We start from the raw sequence: 26,853 nt of genomic DNA, 5'->3' as shown, positions 1-26,853 counted from the left end.
AACCTCTCCTAATAAACTACAGAATTTATGTAATTGTTGATAACAATAGTTTGCTAGATATTTGATTATTGAAAACTAGTAACTGTACTAGCTCACTTCTTCATGCTTGATCACAAAACTGCTATTTTCACTACATGTTATTTTCTCGCATTTTACCCACGTTAATTATTTACTAAGTAGATTGTTATTACTTATTAGAATATTGAGCAGAATTAAATTAAATCCAATTTCAAGTTTATATGACAATTTGTTTCAAGGTTATGAGCTTTTTCATGCAGCTGTTTATGGTTCACTACTTTAAAAATGTGCGAATTTCGGAAATCTTAGATTTTTTAGAAATAAGTCAGTATAGTATGCAATTTTAATCCTGAATTGAATAAAATCAATTGCAAATAAAAACTTGTTGAAAGTAATGTGCATTATTTTGAATTTCATCCTATGAGATGTGTATTTATATTTAAACAAGTGTTTGTGACAACTAACTATTAGTTTTATTCTGCTCGGCATTATAAGTTATATAGGAGATATTATACTCAACTTATTTTAAAAGTATTAATTCAGATCATTCTCTCTTAGACATTTTCCTCACATAAAATTACTCACAACTTTAAAATAAATGCTCCTTATCAGTTTGTAATTTGTTCTGTTGAGTGTAAAAAAAGAATAAAAATTGGTACATAACTTTAAAATTTTAATTTATTAAACGATTGTAGATTCTTGATTACATTGATTAAAAATTATTGAAACAACTAATTTTTAAGAAACACTGATGTGATTGACAATAACATGAGTCCTTTTCAGAATGAGCCTCAAAAATTTAAAAAAAAGCTGTTAGTTTCATGAAATCTGATAAAAAGTTTAAAAATATAAACTAGGTTTATTGAGTTTAAAGATTTTTAAAAAGGAAAAGGAAGGAAATCTAATTATTAAACTTACAAGTACCATAATGTTACAGATGTATAGAAAAATAAAAAGTGTTACAATTACATAATAAGATTGGAATTATACAAGGTGTTTATAAAGTCCCGGACCCATTTTGATGTTTAATAACTCATAAAATAATAAAGATAGATTAAAATTAATAACATTAATGGTTAGATAGACTCAAAAAGTTTCATGACCCTTGTCAATGAACTTCCACGTGTGCCCCCTTCGTCGCACGGAGAATATCAAGTCGATAGTCAATTTCACGAGAGGTAGCTTTCTTTTTTACAGAAAAGACAGTATCATCAGTCGTATACTTAGACATGTTGGAAAACTTCGTATTTCCACAACTAGAAGAGCCAATTTCCACAACAATAATAATCTCGAGTTCGGCACCTACTCTAGTTCCGGTTAAAAAGTTAGCAGCTGCTTACTACATGTTATTCTGATAGGCGATGTTTTCAAACGGATAATTTTGTTTTCAATAAAAGAAATAAATTAGATAATTTCTGAGCTCAAATCTGCCATATTTCATAAGATATTAATGTTAATATGTAATTCTGGTGAGTTTGAAGTGAATATTTGTTTTAGTTCTTTAGAGAGATATCGTTAAAAAAGGTGACATGGTTTCTAGATTTTGAATAACTCGCTTTTTTGGCAGTCTTTATATTGCCTCTTTCCATAAGTTTATTACTGTTTGTTCTTGTTGCAATCTGTGCACCATCTTACGTTAGTGTAACACTTATAGCATTGTAAACACCAGTATTGTTAGCATTGTAAACACAAGTAATAAGTAATCACATACATTGCTTGCAAGAATCTCAAAACACAATGATGCCAAACAAGGCCGCACCCAGGATTTTTTTTCGGGGGGGGGGGGGGATATGGTAGAAGCAAAGACGGTTTCAGACATGCAAAGTAGGGAGAAAACATTGTAACAAATATTGTTTATTCTGTTGTTTGTAAAAGTTAAACTAGTAATTAAAAAATATTACATAATAATTATTTTTCAATTAATATTACATAATAATTATAATCAATTTGTAAACAAAGTTCACAAAGACATGCGACGAGGATTTGAAGAAAATGTTTCGATTACTTTTTTAGGACAAACCGGAATATTCCGAAATATGCTTAATAAAGTTAGTTAATAAAAGGTTTGATTCGACAGTTTTTGTTTTTCTTTTTACTGAGAGGCTCAAAGAAAGACTAAAAATTTTGAATCCCAGAATTTCGGGGGGGGGGGGATTTGTCCCGACGGTCCCCCCCCCCCCTGGCTACGGGCCTGATGCCAAATGGCTTTAAAATACAACGGAAACAGTAACCCGGAAATTTAGGCCGTACCGAGCTTGCAGCGTTTCCTGGTGTAGAAAACACCATCCATAGTTAATCGGAAATCGGATGTTGCGTGAACAGTACCATCTTTACGCATGAGCACACCTGGGCAGTGCCCGGGGGCCACTCAAGTGGCCCTTGAGAATCTTACTTTTTATAAATTGTGTTTAAGGAATAAACAACATTGCCTTATATATTTTTTAAAATAAATATATTCAATTACATGAAGTGTTTCTACAAATAGTGATTGATTATCATGCAATCACCAATAATTTAAATTAGTCTATCAGCGAGAAAACTTATAAAAGACAACCGAAATCTATTTGGATAGGTACTTGGGCATTGAAAAATGTTTTGTTAAACTGTTTAGTTTGACAAAATAATTCATACCCATTTGAATTTATTTTAATTTGTAATACCTTTTTGTTTATTTACATTTTAATTAACTTCCATGATTTTGAAAATTATTTTATTAACAACCTCACATAATTATGTGAGGTTGTTGTTGTTCATTTACGTTGTACTAGAGCTGCACAATGGGCTATTGGCGACGGTCTGGGAAACATCTCGGAGGATGATCCGACGACATGCAATCACAATTTAGATCCTCTGTGGAGGGGATGGCACCCCCGCTTCAGTAGCCCGACGACCTGCACGCGAAGTCAAGCACTTTACGGTAGCACAGTTTAATGAGGACCAATACCGCACACCCTCGGTCCCTACGCGGAACTGATCCAAGTGGTCACCCACCCGCACACTGACCGCAGTCAGTGAAGCTTGACTTCGGTGATCTGCTGGGAACCGTGTCTAAACGATCAGTCCACTGCGGGACTTATTATGTGAGAATTACAGCAACTGGTTAGCATCTCAATTTTTTTTAAAAAAATTATACATAGCTTAAAAAAGTTTTATTTAAGTTCTTGGGGTAATCAAAAATAGTTCAAATTTGTTGAAATTATTGCAACATGTCTTAAAAATGATTTATTTTGTGTGTGTGAGGTTTTTTATTTCGTGTTTAAACATTATGGTATGTTATAGGGGTCTAAAACATTTTTGTGCCCGGGGGCCCTGCATGCTATTAAGGCGGCCCTGTGTGTGAATGGCCCCTAAAATAATTTATGGTTTTACAAGAGAGAAACAGCAAGCTCAGACGGCTGTGTGACGCATGAATTTAGAGCTCTTCAAGCACGAAACTGTTAACTACGCGATGATTCGTCCGAAATAAGAAGAATCAGTTTAGTTTTGAATGTAAATAAACACCTCGTGATCAAAAACCGCGTGACTCGGATTTGACAAAGTAGGATAGAAAGTGATTTATTAATTATAAACAAATTACGCTCTTATATTAATTAGAATCAATAAAATAAAAGGGTTATAATAATGTCTTGCTCTACAATTGATTACGGAAAGATCTTTGACAATGTATTCTAATTATATGTTTGCTAACACATTATTTTAACTCTTCTTTAATATTCTACTTTAATATCCTAAACGTTTTTAACATAGTTTACTTTTATTAATTTCTCTATTTTAAACCTGCTTGTCGAAACATTATTTACATTACATTATTTAGTACATAAAATATACAATCTTGATAATGTGATTTAATTTAAAAAATAGGATAGTAAGAAACTGCTCTATTATACATTCAAAATTATTTTACTTATCAAATCATAATTGCCTTATTTTATGCAAAAAGTAGCATAATTTTATTTTTCATTATACAAATAGCGTATTTTTGAACTAAGTCACTTTTATTTTATAAAATGTCTGAAAATTGCATTTAAAACAGTTAACAAACATGACTAATTTAAAAAATTTTCATTGAAATATTTTGTTGATTATTTTTTTATCAATCAAGTTTTATTAAATCTGTATCTACATAAATTGATCAAATATTGTTGTTATTTTATTGAACTTTTTGTAGTTATTATTATTTATAAATTTATTGGAAATAAACATTTTCTTAAAGTATATTTTTTATTATAGTATAAAAGCAATGGATTTGCTGTTATTGAGAATTTTATTACGAAATCTGAAGTGGAAAGTCTTTTACAAGAATGTTCAAATATTGTCCAAAATATGACTGTTCCTTCATACTGTTCTACCTTTTCAACTGAAGATAATGATGTAAGTTAAAAGTAAAACTTATCTTTATTGAGTTAGCTTAAATAAAACTTTAGGTTGTTAACTGCAATAATCTAATAAGATTGTTCTTTAAAAAGGTAATTTGGAAACTACTTTTATGTATTTATAATTTAAAGATAATATATATATATATATGTGTGTGTGTGTAATTGTACCAGGGTGAATCAATATATAATATTTTATATCAGGATTTGTTCAGTAAAAAACAATTCTGATTTCATTCATTAAAAAATATATTTATATGCACTGTACACTCATTGTTTACTTATTTACATTTTTTAAAAATAGTTTCAAGTAATTATTTTGAAATTAATTTGTAATTTATTTAATAGGCTCGCGATGAATACTTTATCAACTCTGGTGATAAAATTTGTTTCTTCTTTGAAAAAGAAGCAGTGGATAAACAAGGTATATTAATAAAATGTCTTGTTGAAATTATTGTTCACAAATAATTATAGATCCTATTTATTTTAAAATAATTTTACTTTATCTAAATTTTGACAAGTTTGTAAATGTTTCTTCTTTAATTGTTTAAAAAAACCATGTTACTCATTGCTAAATTTGTAGTATATTGTAATTTGTGCAATTTTGAAATGACCATATTATCCTTTGTTTTAGCTGGTTTCTTTTAATTATTTTTAAATTAATAGTCTGAAATTATTTATTATAAAATTTGAAGAAAAAACTTCTTCTTTTCACTCCCATTAGACAAAACTCTAACCTTGCTTTCTACTCAGAATCCATTCATGCATGGTTGGTTACATTTGAGCAGTGTGTTCAATAATTCTATGCTCTACAATCTTTTTAATTTTACATGATATTTCTGCATTTTTTTTTTTTAATGCAATGTAGTACCCCAAAAGGAAATAATTTTGTTGTGTTTAAAATGTATCTTTCCTCAAACCATTAATCTGTCTATCTGTGGTCTTTTGAATACAAAATGAGGATAAATCTCAGTCGTGTTTCCTTATATTTGGAGAGTTTTTAGAAGGGTCACATGACCATGCACTTTAACCCACTGGCGGTTAAGGAAATGGGCAAAATTGGGAGAATGTTTCTCCCCTACACACAGTTCCCCTATCAGTTAACATGGGAAAACCGGTTTTGCTATGCAGAGAAGACTGCAGGTTAAAATGCGACTTTTTACGTGCAGAACCGTCAGTGGGTTAATACAATGTTTGTAAGCATCTGAAAATTAATTAAAATTTAAATTTTTTTACATAGCTAATGAAAATGTAACATTTAAGTAAATTATAAAATAAGTTTTAATTTTTCCCAGGAAATCTACTTGTGGACAAAGAAGAAGCTTTAAATAAAATGGGTCATGGTAAATAAAGTATTTTTGTATTGTTCTGTTTATGATGATTTCCATACTAAAAGTTATCAACTTCTTTAAGTTTAGAGTAATTAGGTTGTACACAGGGATTGGAAGTCGGAGGCAAATGTCTCAGCTCTTGAGATTGCTAAGAGCCTTGTAGTTACTTGCAAAAAGTGTCATTATTTTAAATGAAATTTTAATAAAAAAATTGCAAGGAATTAATTTTTATTTTAAAAAAATGGATACTTTTCCGTTAGCTGAACGCAAATGTCAATTGTGAACCAAATGCGAGCCAAGTCGCCAAGCAAAGTGAATGACAAAACAGTCAATGGAATAAAAGTCAAAAATGTTCAACTCTAAACAAATATTTATTAATAGTAAGCAAAACAAGTTCAACTATAACCAAATATTAATGAATTCAACTATAAACAAATATTAATGAATTCAACTATAAACAAATATAAATAAATATACTTTCTTTATTTTTACAGAATAAAAATAAAGAAAAATTAAGATGGAACAAGGAAAAGAAAACATGCTTTAATTTGAATGAATTCAGAGATTGGAGCATGTGGCCCCAAACTAAGATTCCCCTTATGGTGGTAAGATATTTGGCGGAATTCTCTCTAATTTGGTGATTTTTCGCCCGTGCCCAGCTTACAGAAATGCTCATAAGCAGAATATTTTCAAATGTTCTGCAACAGGACTTATTAATTTACACAAATGTTCTGCAAGCATTTCACAGCAAAAAAAAGTCAACTTTACAATAAAATACTATATTTTCACTTATTAAAATACAGGATCGTACTCAGATACACTATGTTCTTTTTTAAACCAAGGCAAACATTCTTGATTTGTTACTTTTTCAATCACTTTTGAAGTACAAAATTTTGTTAATGACGATGATGAATTATTAATAAAATGCCTATGATATGAAGGTCCGAACATTAAAATAAGGGCTGCTTAAAACTCTTTCGAAGGGACAAGTGCCCAGATGGTGCACCATTTGCAAACACAAACATTCGCTGGTCTGTTGTTCCAACAACTTCATCTCCATTGAAAGCATTTGGTCTTTTAGAAACAATTCTGTCAATCATGGATCCCCACGATAATTCAGAATTGCTTCTGAAATGGGATTGGAAAATATAAAAGTAAAACTTTATGAAATTGGATATCTCTGAATTTAATTTTTTTACTGCTTGCTTTAGAAGCTCTCTTGATAAAAATGGTGATCGATTTCTCCTGCTGTCTGCCAAAAAGTGATACACCCATTTTATACAAATTTTATAGCCAAAAGCTAATTCATTAATTTCCTCCTTAGACTGGCAAAGATAGATTACTGATAAATGTGCTGAAATTTGTGCAGGGTGTCAAATGTTCCTCTTCTAAACCAACATCATTCCTGGGAAACAGCAAGTGGTCAAAGCTAAAGAGAATTTTCATTCGTGTAATGACAATATCAATGTTTTCCGCTTTTTCAAAATATATTTCATGCTGCTCCAACATGGAATTAATGTAGATTATCATTTGCATTGCATCTGAGGGAAATATAGAAGGCTCAGAATTATTTAAGACGGAACATAGTCTTTTGGAGCTGGCAGGCAAATCTGGCGGCAGAGGAACTCCTTGAAACATAATTTCTGACTGAGGTGGGAGGAAATGTTCTGCAAAATTATGAGGGGAAGCTTTTGAACCTTCAGGTCATTATGGTCTGCAGAAGAATGCTTGAGATTAGAGTTGGGGATTGTTCTGCAAGGCTACCGGAGGCGGGGGGGGGGGGGGGTGTCGCAGGAAAATGCTGTCAGTTATTCAAGATACAAATTGTTCTACAGGACTTTGTTTGTTCTGCGACGTACGTCACAGTTTTAGGCACTTTCTGCTTCTAGGCAGAAATGTACCAAAAAATTTTAATCTTGAGCAAGTTTATTTGCAATGTTTTACAATATATTAATGGTATGTAGTAATAACACAATTATCAATTATATTAATGAAATAGTTATATTAATGAAATATCTCTCAAAGGTCAACTATATCAATTATATTAATACAATAACTGGAAGTTAATATTTCAGCATGCTTTTTTGAAAATTGATATTCAAAGAATTATAGGGCAAAATATCATTTTAAAAAACTGCCTTATCAAATTAATATGAATATTAGAATTACCTACTGTATGAAAATTAGAATTTCTGTATTTTATGGAAAAGAGCTATTCTAAGGCCCATAAAACCTGCGCCCAGCCTTGATGTTTAGACTTAGAGGTTGGGCAGCTCTGACGAGCAGAGCACATCGACCAGAGGTCTATTGTACCCAAACCCTAGTCGTGATTAGCAAGAAAGCCCTGTAGCTGAAATAAAGTTCAGCAATCACCTTACAGAAACATCTTGCGGTTCCCAGGCATTGACGCAATGCTGCCCTAAATGCTCAAATCTTTAAGTAGAATAGACATCACAATCACAAAGTATGTGTCGTGATGTCTCTTCTACTAGATGACATCCCCGACAAAGAGAATTGGATTCTATTCCCATAATGTGTAGGTGTCTCCTGAGGATACAGTTACTAGTAAGAAGAAATATGATCTTCCTTATACTGTTTCTATTAAACTCTAAGAGTTCTTTTTGACGTACACTAGGACAGTCTCGATTCAGCTCCTTAGCTTGTCTCTGACCGTCGGCAGCGTGCCATTGCTCATGGGCAGTCTTGCCGTAGAGCTTGAAAATGGTTGCCCTAAATGAGGAGGGAGAAATTCCCAGCGCAGGTTCAGGGCCTCCGATCATTGCATTAGAGCCAGCCTGTGCTGCTTCATCAGCTAGCTCATTTCCACCAATACCCATATGTCCAGGTACCTAATGCAGGGATACCTTGTTAGCCTTGATGTTTAGTAATAACAAAACTTTATATTCATTTTTAGATTGCAATGTTAAAAAATTTTCTCTGATGTAAACGAAGTTTTAAAAAATATATTCATCTAAAATAGTAGAATATTTTTTTGATGCTAGTAACTATCTGCTGAGACAAAACAGCTTCTTTTTTTATTTTTCTTACCCTTATTTTCACTTATGATTTAACTATGGAACTAAAATTCTTTTTAAGTGTGCAGTTAAAAAGAGGGGGGATTTTGCATTTTGCTTCGCTATAAAATAAATACTAATATTTGAATTTAAGCATAAACAACACGAAAGCTAGGACTCATTTGAAGGTATGATGGCTTTATGATTCGATTCATTTTCTGTTTAGCAAATTTCTTACTTTTTATTTATTTTTTTATTAATTTGTTTTCATTTTCTAAGGAGACAATTTATTAGTAGCTTTCTATGTATTTATGTTATAGCTTTGCATTGGTGGAGCTCTGCATTTAAAAATTTGACTTTTAGTGATAAAATAAAAGTAAGTAAAAATGCCATTCTTTATTTTTCTAATGTGTGTATATATTTACAAATAATTAAGCTGAAATACTTTAAAATGCAATGCTAAAATTGCCCTATATGTATGTATAATGGCTTTTCAAAAATAATTATTATTACAATATTAGAATAAAAATTTATTTAATTATAAGTTCCACAATTCACAACAATATTCATACAAAAATTTTCAAAACATTTGATTTGCATGAGATTATCAAACTTTATTTTATTTATAAATTTTTTCTGTACAGATTTAAAGAAAAAATTCTCCAATTCTCTTTTATATTATGTTAATTCTATTAAAGAATGAATGTTTTTACTTATTTTATTACGCTTTTATTTATTTTGTTCCTATTTAATTATTTTTCAAAACAAAATAAATACTAACTAATAATATAACTTTTGATCCACACCTGATAATTAAAATTTTCAAGTTGATATTCAATGATATGTTACCATCTTTTTTTTTTTAAATTAAGATCACAGTTTGTGAAAATTTACTTTTTGAATGTATTTGTTTTAAGATATTTCTATAGCACAATCAATTATTGATAATGAATAAAAATTCAAATGCATGTTGAGTATTATTAAATAGCAATTATTTAATTCAATTTCATTGCAGACTCTTTTAAAATGTTTTGAATATCAAGATCCAGTAGTGGTTCAGAGTATGGTCATATTTAAGGTTTGTATCCATCAATTCTAAAAATATTCGATCTGAAAATTGTTTCATTGCTTATATTATGGGAGGTGAAAAAAATATCCTTACTTATGCAGTTTGTATAACTTTCTTGAAGAATTGCTTATTAATATGCAGGGCTGCTCCGGAAAAAATCCGGATTTCCGGATTTTTTGCTAACAGTGATTCGGAAGTTTCTGGAGATCGAAGGTCCAGATGTTTAAAAAAATCATTGATGACAGAAGTTTCCGGAAATCAAATTTTCAAAGATGGAACTTAAAAACACAGTTTATTTTATTTGTTTGTAAGGGAGAGCCAGAAAGATACTTTATAGTTATTATATTCATGATTAATATTCATTTTTTATCAGTAAGTAGTTATTATAATCATAAACACAAGAAAGAAAGACATATTTGTAAATTTTAATTACCTCCCCAGGTCACCATAGGTATGTGTAAATGGTATAGGTATTTGTAAAATTTTAAATATATTTTAAGTAAACTAAAAAATATTGAGAAAAAGGAAAAAATCCTTGTTTAAATTTTTTTCAATTTACTGTTGTTTTTTTCTTTAACTCCAAGAAATTTTCCGGAATTTTGACTTGGGCTCACAATCACCCCTGAATATGGTGAAGTGCTAAGAAATTAATTGGGTATTTTTAATGGATTAATTTTCCCAAGTTAAAATATGTAGCATATTTATTTTTTCTCATTCCATTAAATACTGATCTAAGATCGATTTCACATTTGTCAATTCACTGCCACTGAAGAATATTATTAAGAACTACATATGATGAAAATAAAAACATATAAATTCCTAAATTGGAACAAACATACATCTTTGATAGGTCTCCCCCCCTAAAAAAAAATCCTAAATTAGAACAAACATGCATCATTGTGTCATGCCCCCCCCCCCAAAAAAAAAAAATTTCCTAACTCAAAACAAACATACAAAAAATCAGAAAAAAAAGTTTGGTGGGCTAAGTAAAAACTTCTAAAATAAAAAAAAAAAAAAAACGATATACAAGTTTTAATTTAAATATTTAATGAATTAATGAAATTGCAATTTCATTTTTAAAAGTTCCTTATATTGAGGTTCAAAGTGAGATGTGCTTATTTTAAGGAACGAGGCTAAAGTTTACTTCTTAAATGATTTTTTCTAAAGTTCATAGTTGAAAACCCATTGAGAAGTAAGGCAAGTCATTCTTATCTAGCTGCCAAGCAATCAGATTAAGCTTCAGTTTAGAAGCTTTGAGTTGGGCCCAGATATCATCAATGAATTGATTTTTCTCTTACATCTTAACGTTAAAGTTGTTCATTTGACAAAGAAGGTCTGTGAAAGCCATTCTGTATCTTCTAATATTTCACACTCCGCTAGGCATTGTTTCTCATGGAAGAACGACAAAATGTCGTCTTTCAGCTGCTAAACTCGCTCGAAAACACATCCTGCACTAAGCCACCTTATGTTCGTATAATACAGTCCATCAGAGTATTCAGATTGAACGGACTGAAGGAAACCTTAGAATTGCCTGTGCGTAAGCCCACGAGATCAAATAATATTAACAAGCTTTACTACTGCATCAAGCACGGGTTTCATATTCCATGCAGATTTACACTGAGCATCTTGATGTATAACACAATGTAGAAGAATAACGCATGGAATCCAGACTTTTTTCCTTTCATATTTGGTGCACCATCAGTTGTAATATTACATATTTTTGTTATAGGCCCTTTCAAAGTTAAAAGCCCTTCCTGAAACTCACAAAAAATATCACATTCTCTTTAAATAACACATGCACACCAGCTCCTCGATAATTTCAAAATTCTCATCTACACTTCTTATAAAGAGCACTAATTGAGCAGTGTCATTTGTATCAGTGCTTTCATCCGTAGCTATTGAGCAAAATTTGAATTGTGTAATAGTTAACTCTAATTGTGATGTCAAATTTTTATCGATGACTTCGATTCTAGAAGTCACCGTTTTTCTCGATAGGCTTACAACCTCAAAATTATTTTTCATCTCTGGACATAAAGCATCACAAACTTGGAGCATACATTGTTTAATAAACTCCCCATCACCGAGTGATTTATTATTTTTAGCAATATTGTATGCTACAATATAACTTGCATGTGCAGCTGCATCTTAAACACTGTTTATCTTCTTGAAAAAATTTTATCGGCCTGATAATTCTTTTAGAAAACTTTCTGCATTTTGTCTTCTTTCACAGCATTCTGAAACAACTTTGCGTTTTTTACTAGCCATTTTGGGGTTAAAAAATGTTACGAATAACCCAAACAAGCACTAGCTATTTTATATATTTAATAATTTCACCATTATTTACAATAACGTTATATGTATGCAATCATTCCATACACAATAAATAATGTTAATGCACAGTCTGCCACATGTGAAGTACAATTCATCTATATTAGAAATCGTATGCCTGCTCCTCGAAGAAGACAAGCACTCGTTGGCGCCAATCTACGTTGGCTATTCTATAAAGAACTTTTTTTAACATTTCACTAACTGAAGCTATTTCCATCAATTTATGTAGAACAAAAATAGAGAAAGTAAAAAGGACATCAGTACTTTGTTAAAAAAGAGAAAACAAAAATAACTTTAAACAAAGTAGACAAGAATATGGATGTATAATATTTATATTCGCCACAGATCGCTAAATTAAAATTCTATCCGTGGGCCGGATAAAACCTATAGTTTGCCCATCCCTGTTCTACACCTACCGTCTAAGTCAGATCTATAGGACTATATATATTTATGAATCATATATTTAGTGATTTGAGGCATTTTTAATTTCTTGATAAGTGTCTTTTTCTAACAAGATTCTTTTATTTTCAGCATCCTGAAATTGGAGGAGAAGGTGAACATTTCTTTTAATTTTTTTTCCTTCTTTTTTTTCTTATTCCAACCTGAGCTGAATTTTTTTTATTTTATTGAAAAACAGTTACTCCTCATCAGGATTCAACATTCCTCTATACTGAACCTTCCACTGCATTAGGAATTTGGATCCCTCTCGTTGATATTACTCTGGACAATGGATGCCTATGGTTCATACCTGGATCCCATAAAGGTTTAAAATTATTATTAATTTATTGAAATTTAAAATACAATTTTTCATAATTACTACTTCCACGAAGTCAAAAAGAATAAATTTTTGTTTCTGTATATTTCAATTTTATTTTAAACTGTGCTTAAAATATCTGAATATAATGTAGTGTTAATATCTTAAGAATTATAATATACCGTTTGTTTTTGTACGTGACATAAAGGCTACAATAAGCATTTTATTAATGATTATGTTGTTGTATTTGCAAAATTAGCATAATGATGAAATAATAATTTTTGTACGGATGTTTTAAGTCATGAAAACTTTTCTTGTTTTAATTGAACTTATATTTTTCAAAATACCGTGAATTAATTCAGAATTATAAAAATATAATTAATTTTAAATATATTTAAAACTTAATTTTCATTCTACCCCTCCTTCCTTTTGGAGCCACATAACTTATCAACATACTTTAGTTTAGATGTTTACTTTAAAGACAAGATGATTGGAGATTTTCATTCCTAGTCTCTTTTGGTATTGATGAACCCTTATTGATAAACCTTTTTCAGCAGAACAGCATTTTACACTCTAGCTGAACTTGCACTCACTGAATACAAATTGCTACTTTGCATGCTAAATGGCATAACAGTTCCACATCCCTTCATTCATATTAACAGGTATTGTGCCACCTTCAATGGCTATTTCATTCACAGAAAGGGCTTTTTAACTAACTATTTCATTCTATCTATTCTCTGAAGTGAAAATGTGCTGCAAAAGGTTTACAAAGCAATTTAGTCTTCTCAAGGTAAATACTCTAGCTAGCAGACTTAATAATGGTTTGATTGAAACTATGTGTTTAATTTTTCACATAATTATAAATGCATAAATTTTTAAAAGCTTAACAAGAATAATTTTTAAGATAGGATTTACCAAAGGTTTGTGAGAAATCCTGAAGGCAAACCACTTTTAACACTGAAAGGAGAAATGCCTGAGTTCGGAAATAGTTCTTTCGTTCCAGTTCTTGTAAAGAGAGGTATTATTTTTTTCTGCCTTTTCTTCTATATATTTGTATTATATTTATGTTTTTGGAAAACTATATTTACATTATGTGCACTCATTTTTATTTTGTTGATGTTAATAACTTGCTGCTGCAAATCGATAATTGAAATTCCTGACAGAGTTTTCTCGGAGTAACGCTAATGTAAATTTTAAATTTCGTTACTTATGCAAAATCTGTTTAATAAGATGTTTATACCGCCCTAACCAGCACCCTATTTTTTTTCCCTCTCATTCACGCGTGATAATGACTTTTTTCTATTCAAAGAAGTCAAATCGCAACTTTGAGTAAATAAGGCTAAATAAAAAAATTCATAATACTTTCTGCTAGACTAATGAACTACTAAGGCGAGCACAAAAGTATAAAATTAATAAACTAAAAAGTAATTATAATTTCAATGAGTAGCAAATTTCGATTTGTGACAGAAGAATTATTTTTTATCAATGTGATATACTTGCCCCTTTTTATATTTGGCTACAATTAGATCGAAATTTTAATATGATATTTCGACTTAGAAATTTCGAATCTGAATCATGCATTTCAACACCAGGAATGAGATTTTTTAGCGGATTTCAGGATTTTTCGCTTTTGTTTCTCGATTTTCTGCTTTTTTTTAATCAGAAACTACCATTTTCTGTTAATAAATATTCCGCCTTTTCTGAAAATTCAGTCGTTGAAATAAAATAATTATTTATTTCTGATTAAGGATAAACAGAAAATTCAAACTATGTAGCTTCCAACCCTTCTACATTTTCACTTATTTTAGCTATTTTCTCTACTTTTGCATACAGAAAATAAGATTTTTCCGTACTTTTACCCGGCCTCAAGATAGCTCATATTTTCGTAATTACGACGTCGCTGCTTGCTATTAGCTGGCACAAAAGCAAGCGAAATAATAAAAAAATAGCAATCGATTTGGGGAAAAATATTTATTTGCTCATTCAATTAATCTAATAAATTTTTCTTTATTATGTCTAAACAAAAACAATGCAAACAAGCCTTTTAGATATCCCAAGCTCAAAATCTGCTAATATCTCGATTCTTATTCACGTGATTTTAATATCAAACATCGATTTCCTTATTTACCTGATTTAAAAGTTCCCCATTTCAATTCTTATTCACACAATTTAAATATTGTACAATGCGATTCTTTTTTATGAGATTTAAAAGTCCAATATCGCAATTTGTTATGACATGTTCTTAAAACCCTGTGTAGCGATTAGTATTCACTTGAGTTTAAAATCCAATGTCGTGATTCATTTATACGGTTGTGATATCAAACATCAATTTTCGTATTTACGCAATCTAAAAATTATGCATCATGATTTAAAAGCTGCACATCAGGATTCATATTCTCTCAATTTAAATTCAAATATTGAAATTCTTATTGACATAATTTTAAAATCATGCATGTGATTCATATTCATACAATTTTAAAATTAATCATCGGGATTTATAATCACATGTTTTAAAAATCGCAAATTTTCTATCAAATTTCTGGATATCATAGCTTCTACATATTATATACAGGGTGTTTATGAAGTCCCGGACCCATTTTGATGCTTAATAACTCATGAAATAATAAAGATAGATTAAAATTAATAACATAAATTAGATAGACTCAAAAAGTTTCATGATCCTTGTCAATGAACTTCCATGTGTGCCCCCTTCGTCGCACGTAGAATATCAAGTCGATAGTCAATTTCACGCTAGGTAGCGGCAAGCGTGTCGGCATCCACAGAGACTATTGCGGTTGTAATTCTGGCTTTTAGGTCATCAATGTTCGACACGTTCCTCCTGTAAACATCGTCCTTTATAAATCCCAAAGAAAAAAGTCAATCGGCATTATATCAGGTGATCTGGGTGGCCAAGGAATTGGCCGAATTTAGATTAAATTATGCACGACCGAGTCATTGGGCCTTTCTTTTTTATAGAAAAGACGGTTTCATCAGTTGTATACTTAGACATGCTGGATAACTTCGTATTTCCACAACTGGAAGAGCTTCAGCCACATGTCTTTTTGCAGCAAGATGGTGCACCACCTCATTGGGGTATCATCGTTTGTAGTTCTTTGACTGACCGTTTTCCAGGAAGATGGATTGGGCGAGGATGTCCAATTCCTTGGCCACCCATATCACCTGATATAACGCCTCTGGACTTTTTTTTGGGGGGGGGGGATTTATAAAGGTCAATGTTTACAGGAGGATCGTGTCAAACATTGATAACCTGAAAGCCATAATTACAACCACAATAGCCTCTGTGGATGCTGACATGCTTGCTGCTACCTGGCGTGAAATTGACTATCGACTTGATATTCTCCGTGCGACGAAGGGGGCTCACATGGAAGTTCATTGACAAGGGTCATGAAACTTTTTGAGTCTATCTAACCATTTATGTTATTGATTTTAATCTATCTTTATTATTTTATGAGTTATTGAACATCAAAATGGGTCCGGGACTTTATAAACATCCTGTATATATATATGGGTGATTCTTAAGAAACATGACAATTCGGACCAAAAAATTTCTTCAAATTTAAAGTCTTCAAAATAATCTAAAATTTTTTTTTGTATACTTCTTTAGTTACACTTATTAATATCTTGCATACAGCAGTGTAGTTTATTGATATTTGTTCAAGAAAAAAATTATAATAGAAATTCACCAAATCTTGAATACCAGGAAAAAGACATATTAGCTTAGAAGTTTAAAAAACAGTCTTTTAAAGTTAATAGTGAGTAACTTAACTTAGGCCTCTATGCCAGATGGACCATAAATTGCTTAAATTAATTCTTTTTGTCCACTGTAGAAAGAATCAAAAAAAATTTTGTTGCTGATATGTACAGAATAAAATTTTTTATAATAATCAATCATTAAATAAATAAATAACTTTGATTACATCCAAGCATATTACAATTATACATAAACTTGATATAAGGTTAATATTTGCTTTCCCTCCTTACAGTATTAGCAGTTTAAAAAAATTTCTGGAAGCACTTCAATGTCCTGGCATTCAGCCAGGATAATGACAAATTCGCCATTTTATAGCATATAACTATATTTTAATTTAATATTTTTGCCTAAGACTTTTATATTCTACAAAAAACAACATGATTTCTTAAAATAACTCAGATAAATCCATGTAGTTTAGGTTATTAATGATTTGAAGAAGCCAGGAAAATGACAACACAAAAACCTACTCACCTTGAAAAATTTTTTGAAATAGATTTTGACCCAGAAAAATTGGTTCTTTATTCATGCAACTAGACAAGTTCATATAGGAGGGTATCTAATCAGTCTATTAACATAAGATATTGATTACTGGCTCTTGCCTGGAAAATGACATTTTGATATTCAATTAAATTTTTTAACTATACAAAACAGTCAACGCTAGTGCAAAGTCATTTTAAAATGCTATCAGCAATGCTATTCAAAAAATTTTAAAAAAAAAAGTTACTTTAGTATTATAGTATTAGATCTTGGTGCCAGGGACAGTGAATTGCCATGTTTTGTGAGAATCACCCATGTATTCATTCTTGGGTTTCTTCTTTTTTACTTTCTGACTACTCTCATCTCTGCAACATGATCAATATCATCGTTAATCTGTGTTTTGGTCTTCTTTTCTTTTGCAATCAATGCCCTTGATTTTCTTATGGTTTTTAAAATTTCAATGTTATTACGACAGGCAAAATTCTAGTCTTGTGTTTACTGGTAATTTTTAATGCGATGATACCACAGTTTTTTCGATCAGCTTTTTAGCAGTTGCTAAAGATCTCAACGTGGTTTTTTAAATCCAATTTTTTTATTTCGATATTTTTAAAAACGTTAAATTCTTGTTGCACATTTGTGTTTTTTTTTCTTGATGCCCTTGATTTTCACCACGGTGTTTCGAATGCAGCTTTTTGGCGAATATTGTTGTTGATTTTCACATGTTTTTTTTTTTTTTTTTTTTTTTTTTTTTTTTGAAATCCTGATATTATTATAATACAGGAAATTTAAATCGTGCACCTGAATAATTGACGCAATGATTCTATCATTTTTTTTTCAGTCAGCTATTATCACTACTGATTTCAGCATATTTTTTAAAATCTTGATATTTTTTATATGATATTATTTATTACAACATGTGAATTTTGAAACATGCTTTTAATTTTAATAATTTAGTGAGATTTCACTATAAATACATTTTTTTTTTTTTTGCTTTAAATTTCACAAATGTTAAAATGGGTTTTAGTTTGTTTTTTTTATGTCATGCGGAGTGCAAAAACGGAGGAACATGTTTTTGTTCTTCTTTTTTTTTAATACAGTGGAAAGTTGCGTATCCAGAATCGGTGGGACTTTTGGTAGTCCGGATATTAGATTTTTCCGTATAATAGACCCCCAAGGTAAACAAAGCTTAAAATGATCTAATAAACGATCTGAATCTAAGAAGCAAAAAATAAACGAACATTATTTTTCAGGTAATAATATTTTAGTATTAGAATGATATCTAATCAATCAAAAACAAAATATTAGAAAATAATAATTATTGCTTAAAATATAGAAAACGAAAAAAAAATTGACAGTTAAGGAAACATTAATTGCTCTCTCCGCCATTTTGAACTAGAAGGAATCAAGCAAGAAGGGGAAATTCCTGTCATTCATTAAGGTGGGTAGGTGGAGAAGAAAATTCATTTCCTCTTTACTTGTTATTCAAGTTGATGGCTGGGCAGTGACAAATTCTTATTTTCTCTCCCATCATTGGCCATCAATCAAGCATAAAGGCGCTGCATGCTGATTGGGTTCTCTTTATTTTTTCTTGTGTCACGGAAAGTGACTCCCCCTCCAATTTAGCATTTGATATGTTTACCCTTTTTCAGAGTATTTCTTCTTCCCCTGACACTCTAATAAAATGGTTCCCGGAAATGCCTCTTTTACTAGCTAGCTGCATGGGAAAGAAGAGGGGACTCAGTTGTGCTCTTTTGAAAACAAATCTCCCCCCTTTCCTGGAGAGAGAGGAGGAGCATTGCCTATGCTTATGGTCTTGGGAGGTCTTCTCTTCCTCTTTCAGTTGATTTATGGGTTCAATGCATGAATCACTAGAAGCTGGAAAAGGAAAAAATACATGTGTCCAAAGACTTTTTTTTTTTTTTTTAGGAGAGGAGAAGAGAATAGATGTTTATTTTAACTGTTAAAAAGTGTCCAGGAAATCGACCCTTCCGGAAAAGGGATGTCCAAATATGGGACGTTACACTGTATATATTATTCTATGTGTTTAAGAAAAAAGAAATTTTTAAACAATAAAATTTTTCTTCCTCTCTTTAAATTTTATAAATGTTACTTTTGTGCACAAAAATAAGTATTATTATCTTATTATCTTAATTATTAATTATTATCTTAAACTTTCGGCTCGGGGGCAAAATTCCAATCCATCTCGGATTTAGGTGGGCTTAAATTATCTCTAATAATTGTGTTTTAATTATTTTGTCACCCATTCATACATGATAAATATTTTTTATTTTCTTGTTAAACATTCCTTAATACAATAAAACCTCAATGTATTTTGATAATTAGATAATACTTTTGAAAGATTTAAAAAAAAACATTCCATTTTATTTAATAGGATGTTTATTATGAACATATATACATGCATTTTAGGTGACTGTGTTGTGATACATGGATCTGCTGTTCATAAAAGTGGGAAAAATCTTTCAGATAAATCAAGACCAATTTACACATTTCATATTACAGACCAAGAAGATACTGAATATAGCAAAGAAAATTGGTAATATATTTCTCCAATATTTTTGTTTTAATCTACGGCTATATTTTAATTAGGGATGTAACGAATGTTCATTTAAATTTTCGACTACGGATTTTTTTAACATGTTGAATGCCATGGGGGTCGCTGGTGACCAACAAAGCCAAGATTATTGGAAACACATAATTTTAATAAATTTTTAATGGTTTTAATTTTTTTTATATTATTATCGTTACTGAAATGGTTTGAAGAAATTAATGCAATACATACTGAGAAAATCATTTTGGCAAGACAGGTAAAATTAGCGTAGCATTCAAAGTGTTAAAAAAATATTTTTTTAAAAATTCAAATTTTTAAAAGTTTTCTTAAAAATTTGAATTTTAACAGATTTAATGAAGAGTAATCTATCGTATTTTTTTACTATACATTATCCGGCCCGCGCTTTGGATTTCAAATTATTAGCTAGTAAATTAACCAAATATCAGAAGTATTTCGAAAGTCTTCGCCAAATGCAAATCCTAACAATTTTTAATAGTTAATTTTTTTCCCTTAAAAAACTATTTAAGGTATTTTGTTTCAGGCTTATATTATTTGGACCCAATTCTAATTGGTTATGTAGCGCTTTTGCCAAAAAGTACTATAAAAGAATAAAAAATACTGATTTGTTTGTAAAAATTCATTTCGAGGATCGAATTAAATATATTTTTTTTCTTTCCAGTGGAGAAAACATTCGCCAAAACACAATTTTATTTGCCAAATTTACAATTTCATCACATTTGGCCAGATGGTAAATGCTTAGCGTGGATCCTGATTATTCGAAGTAGTTTTTACACATATTTATTAAGTTTAAAAGTTACAAATTTGTCTTCTGAAAAATAAAGGGAAATGTGAAATTTGAGGAATTGAAAATAGATTACTTTATACTAAATCACAAGCTTTGTACTGCTGTTTTTTTTTTGGTTTTTTTTTTCTTTTGAAATTATGCAAGTTAATTTCATCATTTTTTCAACACTTTTTCTAAGGAATCGAAAATGTTTTTTTGTTTCGTTTTTCTGTTTCATTATAGAAAAGCATTTTAGCGAAGCATTTCACCGACCGACGGATATTCAGTATTCAGCTATTCGGCCAAATCACTGTTCATTATATCACTAATTTTAGAACAATCTTTGAACAATCTTTTCTTCAATTATGAACAATCTTTGTGACTGAGGAATTAAACAACTAATAGTTTCATTAACTTCCTATTATCCCCTATTTTTAGAAAACCCATTATTTACTGAATTGCATTGATTAAATAATACTCTAAAACATTTAGTTAATTTAACATTTAATGTTTTAAAAGTTATATATATATATATATATATATATATATATATATATATATATATATATATATATATATATATATATATATATATATATATAAATATATATATATATATATATATATAAATATATATATATATATATATATACTAGAGCAGGGATGGCGAACCAATGGCACGCGTGCCATTTATGGCACGCGACACAATATTTTGGGCACTCCACCGATCACAATTGTTGTTACACTATGAATTGTTATTACACAAATGTTATTATGCTATGAGGCATATGTAACAATTAAATTAACATTGACAAAAAATTAATACCTAAATTAAAAATTAATACCTAAAAAACAATTAATAACCGTAAAAAACAAGATAACAATAAATAACTAGCAAAAAAAAAAATCAACAGACCTGCTTAAACTAACATCTTACAATCTAATATAAGTTATTGGTCATCTAATCTGTAACAACAGAAGTCACACTGATGTTACTTTAAGTTGAATTACGTGTATAACTGAGACATTGCAAAATGTTTTTTTTTTCAATGTAAATAAAGTGTTTTGAGTGTGAGTGAAAAATTATTTGCAAAACTTCCTTATATACAAAAATTTTTATCAATTTCTTTTCCATATTATTCGTTTTCATTTAAACGTCTTGACTCTTCAACGTTTCTTCGCCGCGCATTTCACTGTCGCACTACGATAATTTTCCCGGTAATTTTGTACTGCTAAATTATGTTCAGCCCTATGTTGCTGTTAATATCACCTGAGATATTCACGGCGATCCATTTTTTATAAAAGATATAAGTATTTTAAAGTAAACTCTGTTAAATATATTTCACACATTCAATACAAAATAGAAATCGCTCAAAATTCAGCTGGTAAGTTAAGTTGCAACATTTCTGTAGACAGCATTATTAAAATTAATTACCTTTTCACACACATGCGTTCTCAATTTTGATTGACTGTTTTGTGCATTACTTACCAAAAGTCTTCTGTGATTGGCTATGTGTTATCATTCCACTCTCTTCTTATATATAAAGATATATATATATATATAGCAAAATAAATAAATACAAAAAAAAGCACAGAGAAAATTAAGAAAAACAATAAGTTTCATTTATTGCTCATAAGCTGCAAATAAACAGAAAACAGAACTCATAAAATAAGTTCAAAATGAAGATAAAACAAAGGAAAATTACAGACATATTGAAAAAAGGAGGAAATAAAAATAATAATAAAAAAATAGCAAACAACTTGAAAAAAAAAGGATGAAATTTTTTTTTTTTAAAATCCGGAAAATAAAAGATACAATCTTTTTATCAGCCCGCACTATTATATCCGCAAAAAAGAGTGCCTTCTGATATTGTATCAATATAGCCAGAGCAAAATATATCAATACAATAGTGTGAGGAACACTCAAAAAATTTTTTACAAAAATTACAACAAATAAAATAGAACACAATAAGTAAAAATAACACGTAAAAACAGGAAATAAAATGAAAAGAAAAAACAGAATAAAACATAATCTATAAATCGAATAGCGAATTCAAATGTACTTACATAAACGGGAAATTTTTCAAGAATGATTTAAAATATTTTCATAACAAGATTGCCAGATTGCAAAATATGAAAACAAAACTGCAAATTGAGCGTAACTAGAGGAGTTTTGTTTTAAAGTGCGTTCTTACTGCATTACTGAAGTGCGTTTGATTTATTAGTTACCAAGGATGGGCCCGAAAATGGATGTGTGCAAGGTAATATTATACTGGATAATTTAAAGAAATTGACCATAAATAATTTTAGAAAATAAATATTTATTTAAGAAAAAAATGTAAAATAGAGAAGAGAAAGAAACATGAATTGCCTGTTTTGCACATAATTTTAGCCACAGATTTGCCCGAAATGGATTTGCACATGAAAAAATTATATAAATTAGCAAAGAAATCTTTTTAGTAAATAATTTTAGCCACGGATTTGCCTGAAATGGATTTGCACATGGAAAATTTTTATAAATTAACAACAAAATTTATTAGTAAATAATTTTACCCACGGATTTGCCCGAAATGGATTTGCACATGGAAAAATTATATAAATTAAAAAAGGAATTTTTTTAGTAAAGGTATTTTTTAGTAAATAATTTTGACCAAGGATTTGCCCGAAATGGATCTTTGCACATGGAAAAATTATACAAATTAACAAAGAAATTATTTTGTTAATAATTTTGGCCATGGATTTACTCGAAATGGATTTTCACATGGGAAAATTATATAAATTGACAAAGAAAATTTTTAGTAAATATATCTACAAACATATATGATTAATTCGATAATTTTATATAGAATTTTATTACTTTAGTTGGGTATCCATTGTTTTTTATCAAATTTCGAAAGAGTTTATCGATTTGTTTTTTGGATAAATAAATATTACTACATATTCTTTTAATTCTATTCATATTACTTATTGTGTTATATTTTATTTGTTGTAATTTTTGTAAAAAAAAACATTGATATATTTTGCTTTGGCTATATTGATACAATATCAGAAAGCACTCTTTTTTGCGGATATAATCGTGTGGGCTGATGAAAAGATTATATCTTTTATTTTCCGGATTTTTTTTTAAAAAAAAATTATTTTTCTTCTTATTTTTCAGTTGTTTGTTATTTCTTTGTTATTATTTTTCTTTCCCCCTTTTTTATATGTCTGTAATTTTCCTTTGTTTTATCTTCATTTATATATATATATATATATATATATATTTATATATACATTTACATTTATATATATATACTAAACTCAGTGACGCGACAGCCCATAGAGGGCCATGGCCTACTGTGCCCATCTCAGTTTTCTTCACCTTGGGCTCTGGTGTGCAGGAGCAGATGTTCCGGTCGGGTGGTCAGCCTAACGCGGAACCCCCTGTGTTTAGTTCCCAAGCATGCTTGGTACTCATTTATTGACCCACTGAAGGGATGAAAGGCTGAGTCAACCTTGCCCGGCCCCAGAATCGAACCAGGAACCTGTGGCACGACAGCGCGACGCTACCACTCAGCCACCGGGAGTACATTTATATATATACATTTATAAATATGCATTTATATATATATGTGTGTGTGTGTGCGTGCATGTATATATATATATGTATAAACAGGTCTTAGGCAAGGAAGGAGGGTACAAAATTTTTTTATTAATGATTAGACACAGAACAAACAGGCACAGGATTTTAAAAAGTGCAAATTTATTTTATTTAATCATTATGAGATGAATGGCGAGAGAGAATCTGTCACAAATTTGTCGTGTTCCAGCATAAATGTTAGGGATAATTTTGCAAAGAAAATCCGTAAAATGCTTCGATTTAGAGAAAAAAGGAAATCCTAGTAATTGCAATTGGTTTATCAAGTAGGTCGTGTAATTCGTTCAAAGAGCAAAGGGAAAAAATTTCTTGCTTTTAATTAATGCATGCTTGAGCCAAAAATAGATTTAAGGACAGGATGTGAGTTTAAAAGTATGAGAAAGTGTCTTGTTTTGAATAATAATTTAAGAAAAGGAATTACAGAAAAGGAATAACCTAAAAAGATTAATTGAAGCTTTTTATGTTACATCCCCCTCCCCAAAAATTTTAATTACAATCCAGAAATTTTAAAAATTATTATCTATTTGCAGAATCTTCCCTATGATCGAAGCACAAATAAAATGAAAAGAATAAAATTTGTAATACTAACAATATATTAAAGTAATATATGAATTATAAAAAATACACATTTATACTCATGGTAAAAATTTGACACAATAAAAAATATGTACTAGCATTATCAGCAAATTTAAGATTATGATTTTCATTTTCAGCAGTTTTTATGACTTAACAGTTTTTTCAGTTCCAAGTCTTTTGTTTGAAGATCACAACAAAGTTATTCTCCAAGAAGCAAATAACACAATTTAATTTAACTCATCAATAAGGATAAAAATTTATAAACATTTTTAAAAGTGTGTAAGTTGAAATGTAAAACATAAAATGTATAAAGCAGTTTTACGGGATAAATTTCAATCTGAAATTACACTTCAGTATTGTTTACCTTGTTTGAAAACGAAATTTTATAAAAAAATTGACAAAGTGGTTGTTATTCTGAAGATTAAGACTTCAGTGTTTTTAGGGCAATTTTGCCAAATGAGGGGCTGCATTTTCCAAAAGGAGGAAAACTGTCCCTAATCTCAACAATGTTATACTGGAAGATTCTAGTTTCAAATAAATACTTATCTTTGTAAAAAATTGTACCCATTTGTGGTTTTTACCTCAAAAAGAGAAGAAAAAAAACTATCATCGCCCCATATCCTTATTTTAGATTTGAGTAAACGTTATATTTGAAGGGTCGGATCTTCCAGAAAAAAGGGGACAACATGTTCCACTGAACCATGTGTATTTGTTATGTCATATTCAGTATTTTTGATTTGACTATTTACAATGAAAAACCATTAAATTTAATATAAAATATAATTTATTCTATTATTAAACCACAATATTATTTAAATTATTACATTTGTTTATTATTCATGAAATAATTTCAGTTTTATCAGATGGGCTGTATCTTCGTAATTTTGATACATAAAATATTTCAATATTTTCTTTATTAGAAGTATTCTTTTTATATATTTTTTATATTTGTCATGTCAATAACAAAATATTTGAAGGAAAAAAAATTTTCTTTATGTCAAAAAATTTGCCATCTGTAACATTTTTTTCTTTTCTTTCTTTTATTTTTCTTTTCTTTCTACTTTCTATATTTTTTTTTTACTTCTATTTTCTTTCTTGGTAATTTTATTGCAACCATTAACCTGGATTTTAGGAAAAATGCGTAAGGATACATTGCTTTTATAATCAGAAAAGGTGATGTTTTCTCAGATTTTGCATTACAACCTGTTTAACACAATTAATCACTAATTGAAATCCAAAACAAAGCTTTCAAATCCAATATGGTATAGGGTAAATCAGTTTTTAAAATTTGACTGACCTAGCTATTTTCCTTATTTTTAATCTGAAGTGCAAGTTTGATTGATTTGCAAATTACTTTTTGTTTCCTTTGCATTCATTGAGTTTTTTCTTTCCTTTTGGAATAATTTTTTTTTTCCAAAAATTTTAGTTTGAATATTTTTTTAAGTAATTTTTGTTCAGAGATCTTAATTGGTAATTCAATTTGTCACAATCGGGTGTTAGAAAATTTAAATATTTTCATTTCAAATTTAAACATATTTTTAAGCATATTCGGTTACTATTTCTTTCCAATTTGTGTTTGATCATTTTCCTATCTTTATGTCGGAATTAAAGCTCAGAAATAAAGAAACGATTTATTTATGGAAATTACTCAGCTATGAAGTAATTACCAACATTGGACTCAAGCATTAATGTCTGGTTGTTCTTCAATACAAATTCTAAAAACAAGTATTTTATTCATTTTCCAAATTATTTGTATTAGTTTTAAAATTTCTTGATTTAATTTATATTTTCTACTATACCGCAATTGCAAACATATATTAAAAATTAATTTCAATAATTATTGTAGTTATATTTAGAAGAGAAAATTTTTTTAATGTTTTAATTGCATTTTTATCTTAACCCTAAACACTATAGTAAAACAAAAATATAAATTCTACTAATCAATAAATCATAGAAACTGTAACACATAAAACAATAAATATGAAAATAATTTCTCCAAACATTTTTTATGCCAATTGAAACAATCAATTCATTGAAAATAAAAATTTCTCAAGAATTAAAATTTCATCAGTAAATAAGTTTCCGAAATGTAAAAATAAACATACCTGTTAAACAATGAAAATAAGATCAATGTATAAGAAATAATTATTT

At 29.4% G+C, this 26,853-nt stretch overlaps 1 protein-coding gene across 5 annotated transcripts in view; it reads left to right on the top strand.

Annotated features, from left to right (window-relative positions):
* Positions 1-3,333: 3,333 nt before the first annotated feature.
* Positions 3,334-26,853, top strand: part of LOC107441232 (phytanoyl-CoA dioxygenase domain-containing protein 1) — a 78,680-nt gene continuing 55,160 nt past the window's right edge. The window contains exons 1-11 of one of the 5 annotated variants that reach the window (XM_016054415.5): positions 3,424-3,556; positions 4,249-4,389; positions 4,740-4,815; positions 5,687-5,734; positions 9,057-9,112; positions 9,752-9,814; positions 12,665-12,686; positions 12,771-12,896; positions 13,792-13,905; positions 19,564-19,690; positions 20,385-20,568. In XM_016054415.5, coding sequence (XP_015909901.1) covers positions 4,342-4,389; positions 4,740-4,815; positions 5,687-5,734; positions 9,057-9,112; positions 9,752-9,814; positions 12,665-12,686; positions 12,771-12,896; positions 13,792-13,905; positions 19,564-19,690; positions 20,385-20,457 — 753 coding nt within the window. In that variant the 5' untranslated portion in view covers positions 3,424-3,556; positions 4,249-4,341 and the 3' untranslated portion in view covers positions 20,458-20,568. Of the gene's footprint in view, positions 3,682-4,248; positions 4,390-4,739; positions 4,816-5,686; positions 5,735-9,056; positions 9,113-9,751; positions 9,815-12,664; positions 12,687-12,770; positions 12,897-13,791; positions 13,906-19,563; positions 19,691-20,384; positions 20,569-26,853 lie in introns of those variants that run through there. The other 4 variants (XM_087157804.1, XM_071180293.2, XM_016054414.5 and 1 more) reach the window with 4 other exon arrangements.

This window comes from Parasteatoda tepidariorum, chromosome 1, assembly GCF_982258835.1.
Source record: "Parasteatoda tepidariorum strain Cologne lab strain chromosome 1, Ptep-v5.0, whole genome shotgun sequence".
Lineage (NCBI taxonomy): Eukaryota > Metazoa > Arthropoda > Arachnida > Araneae > Theridiidae > Parasteatoda > Parasteatoda tepidariorum.
The sequence above is the reverse complement of the archived record's forward strand: the minus strand, read 5'-3'. Positions and strand labels throughout refer to the sequence as shown.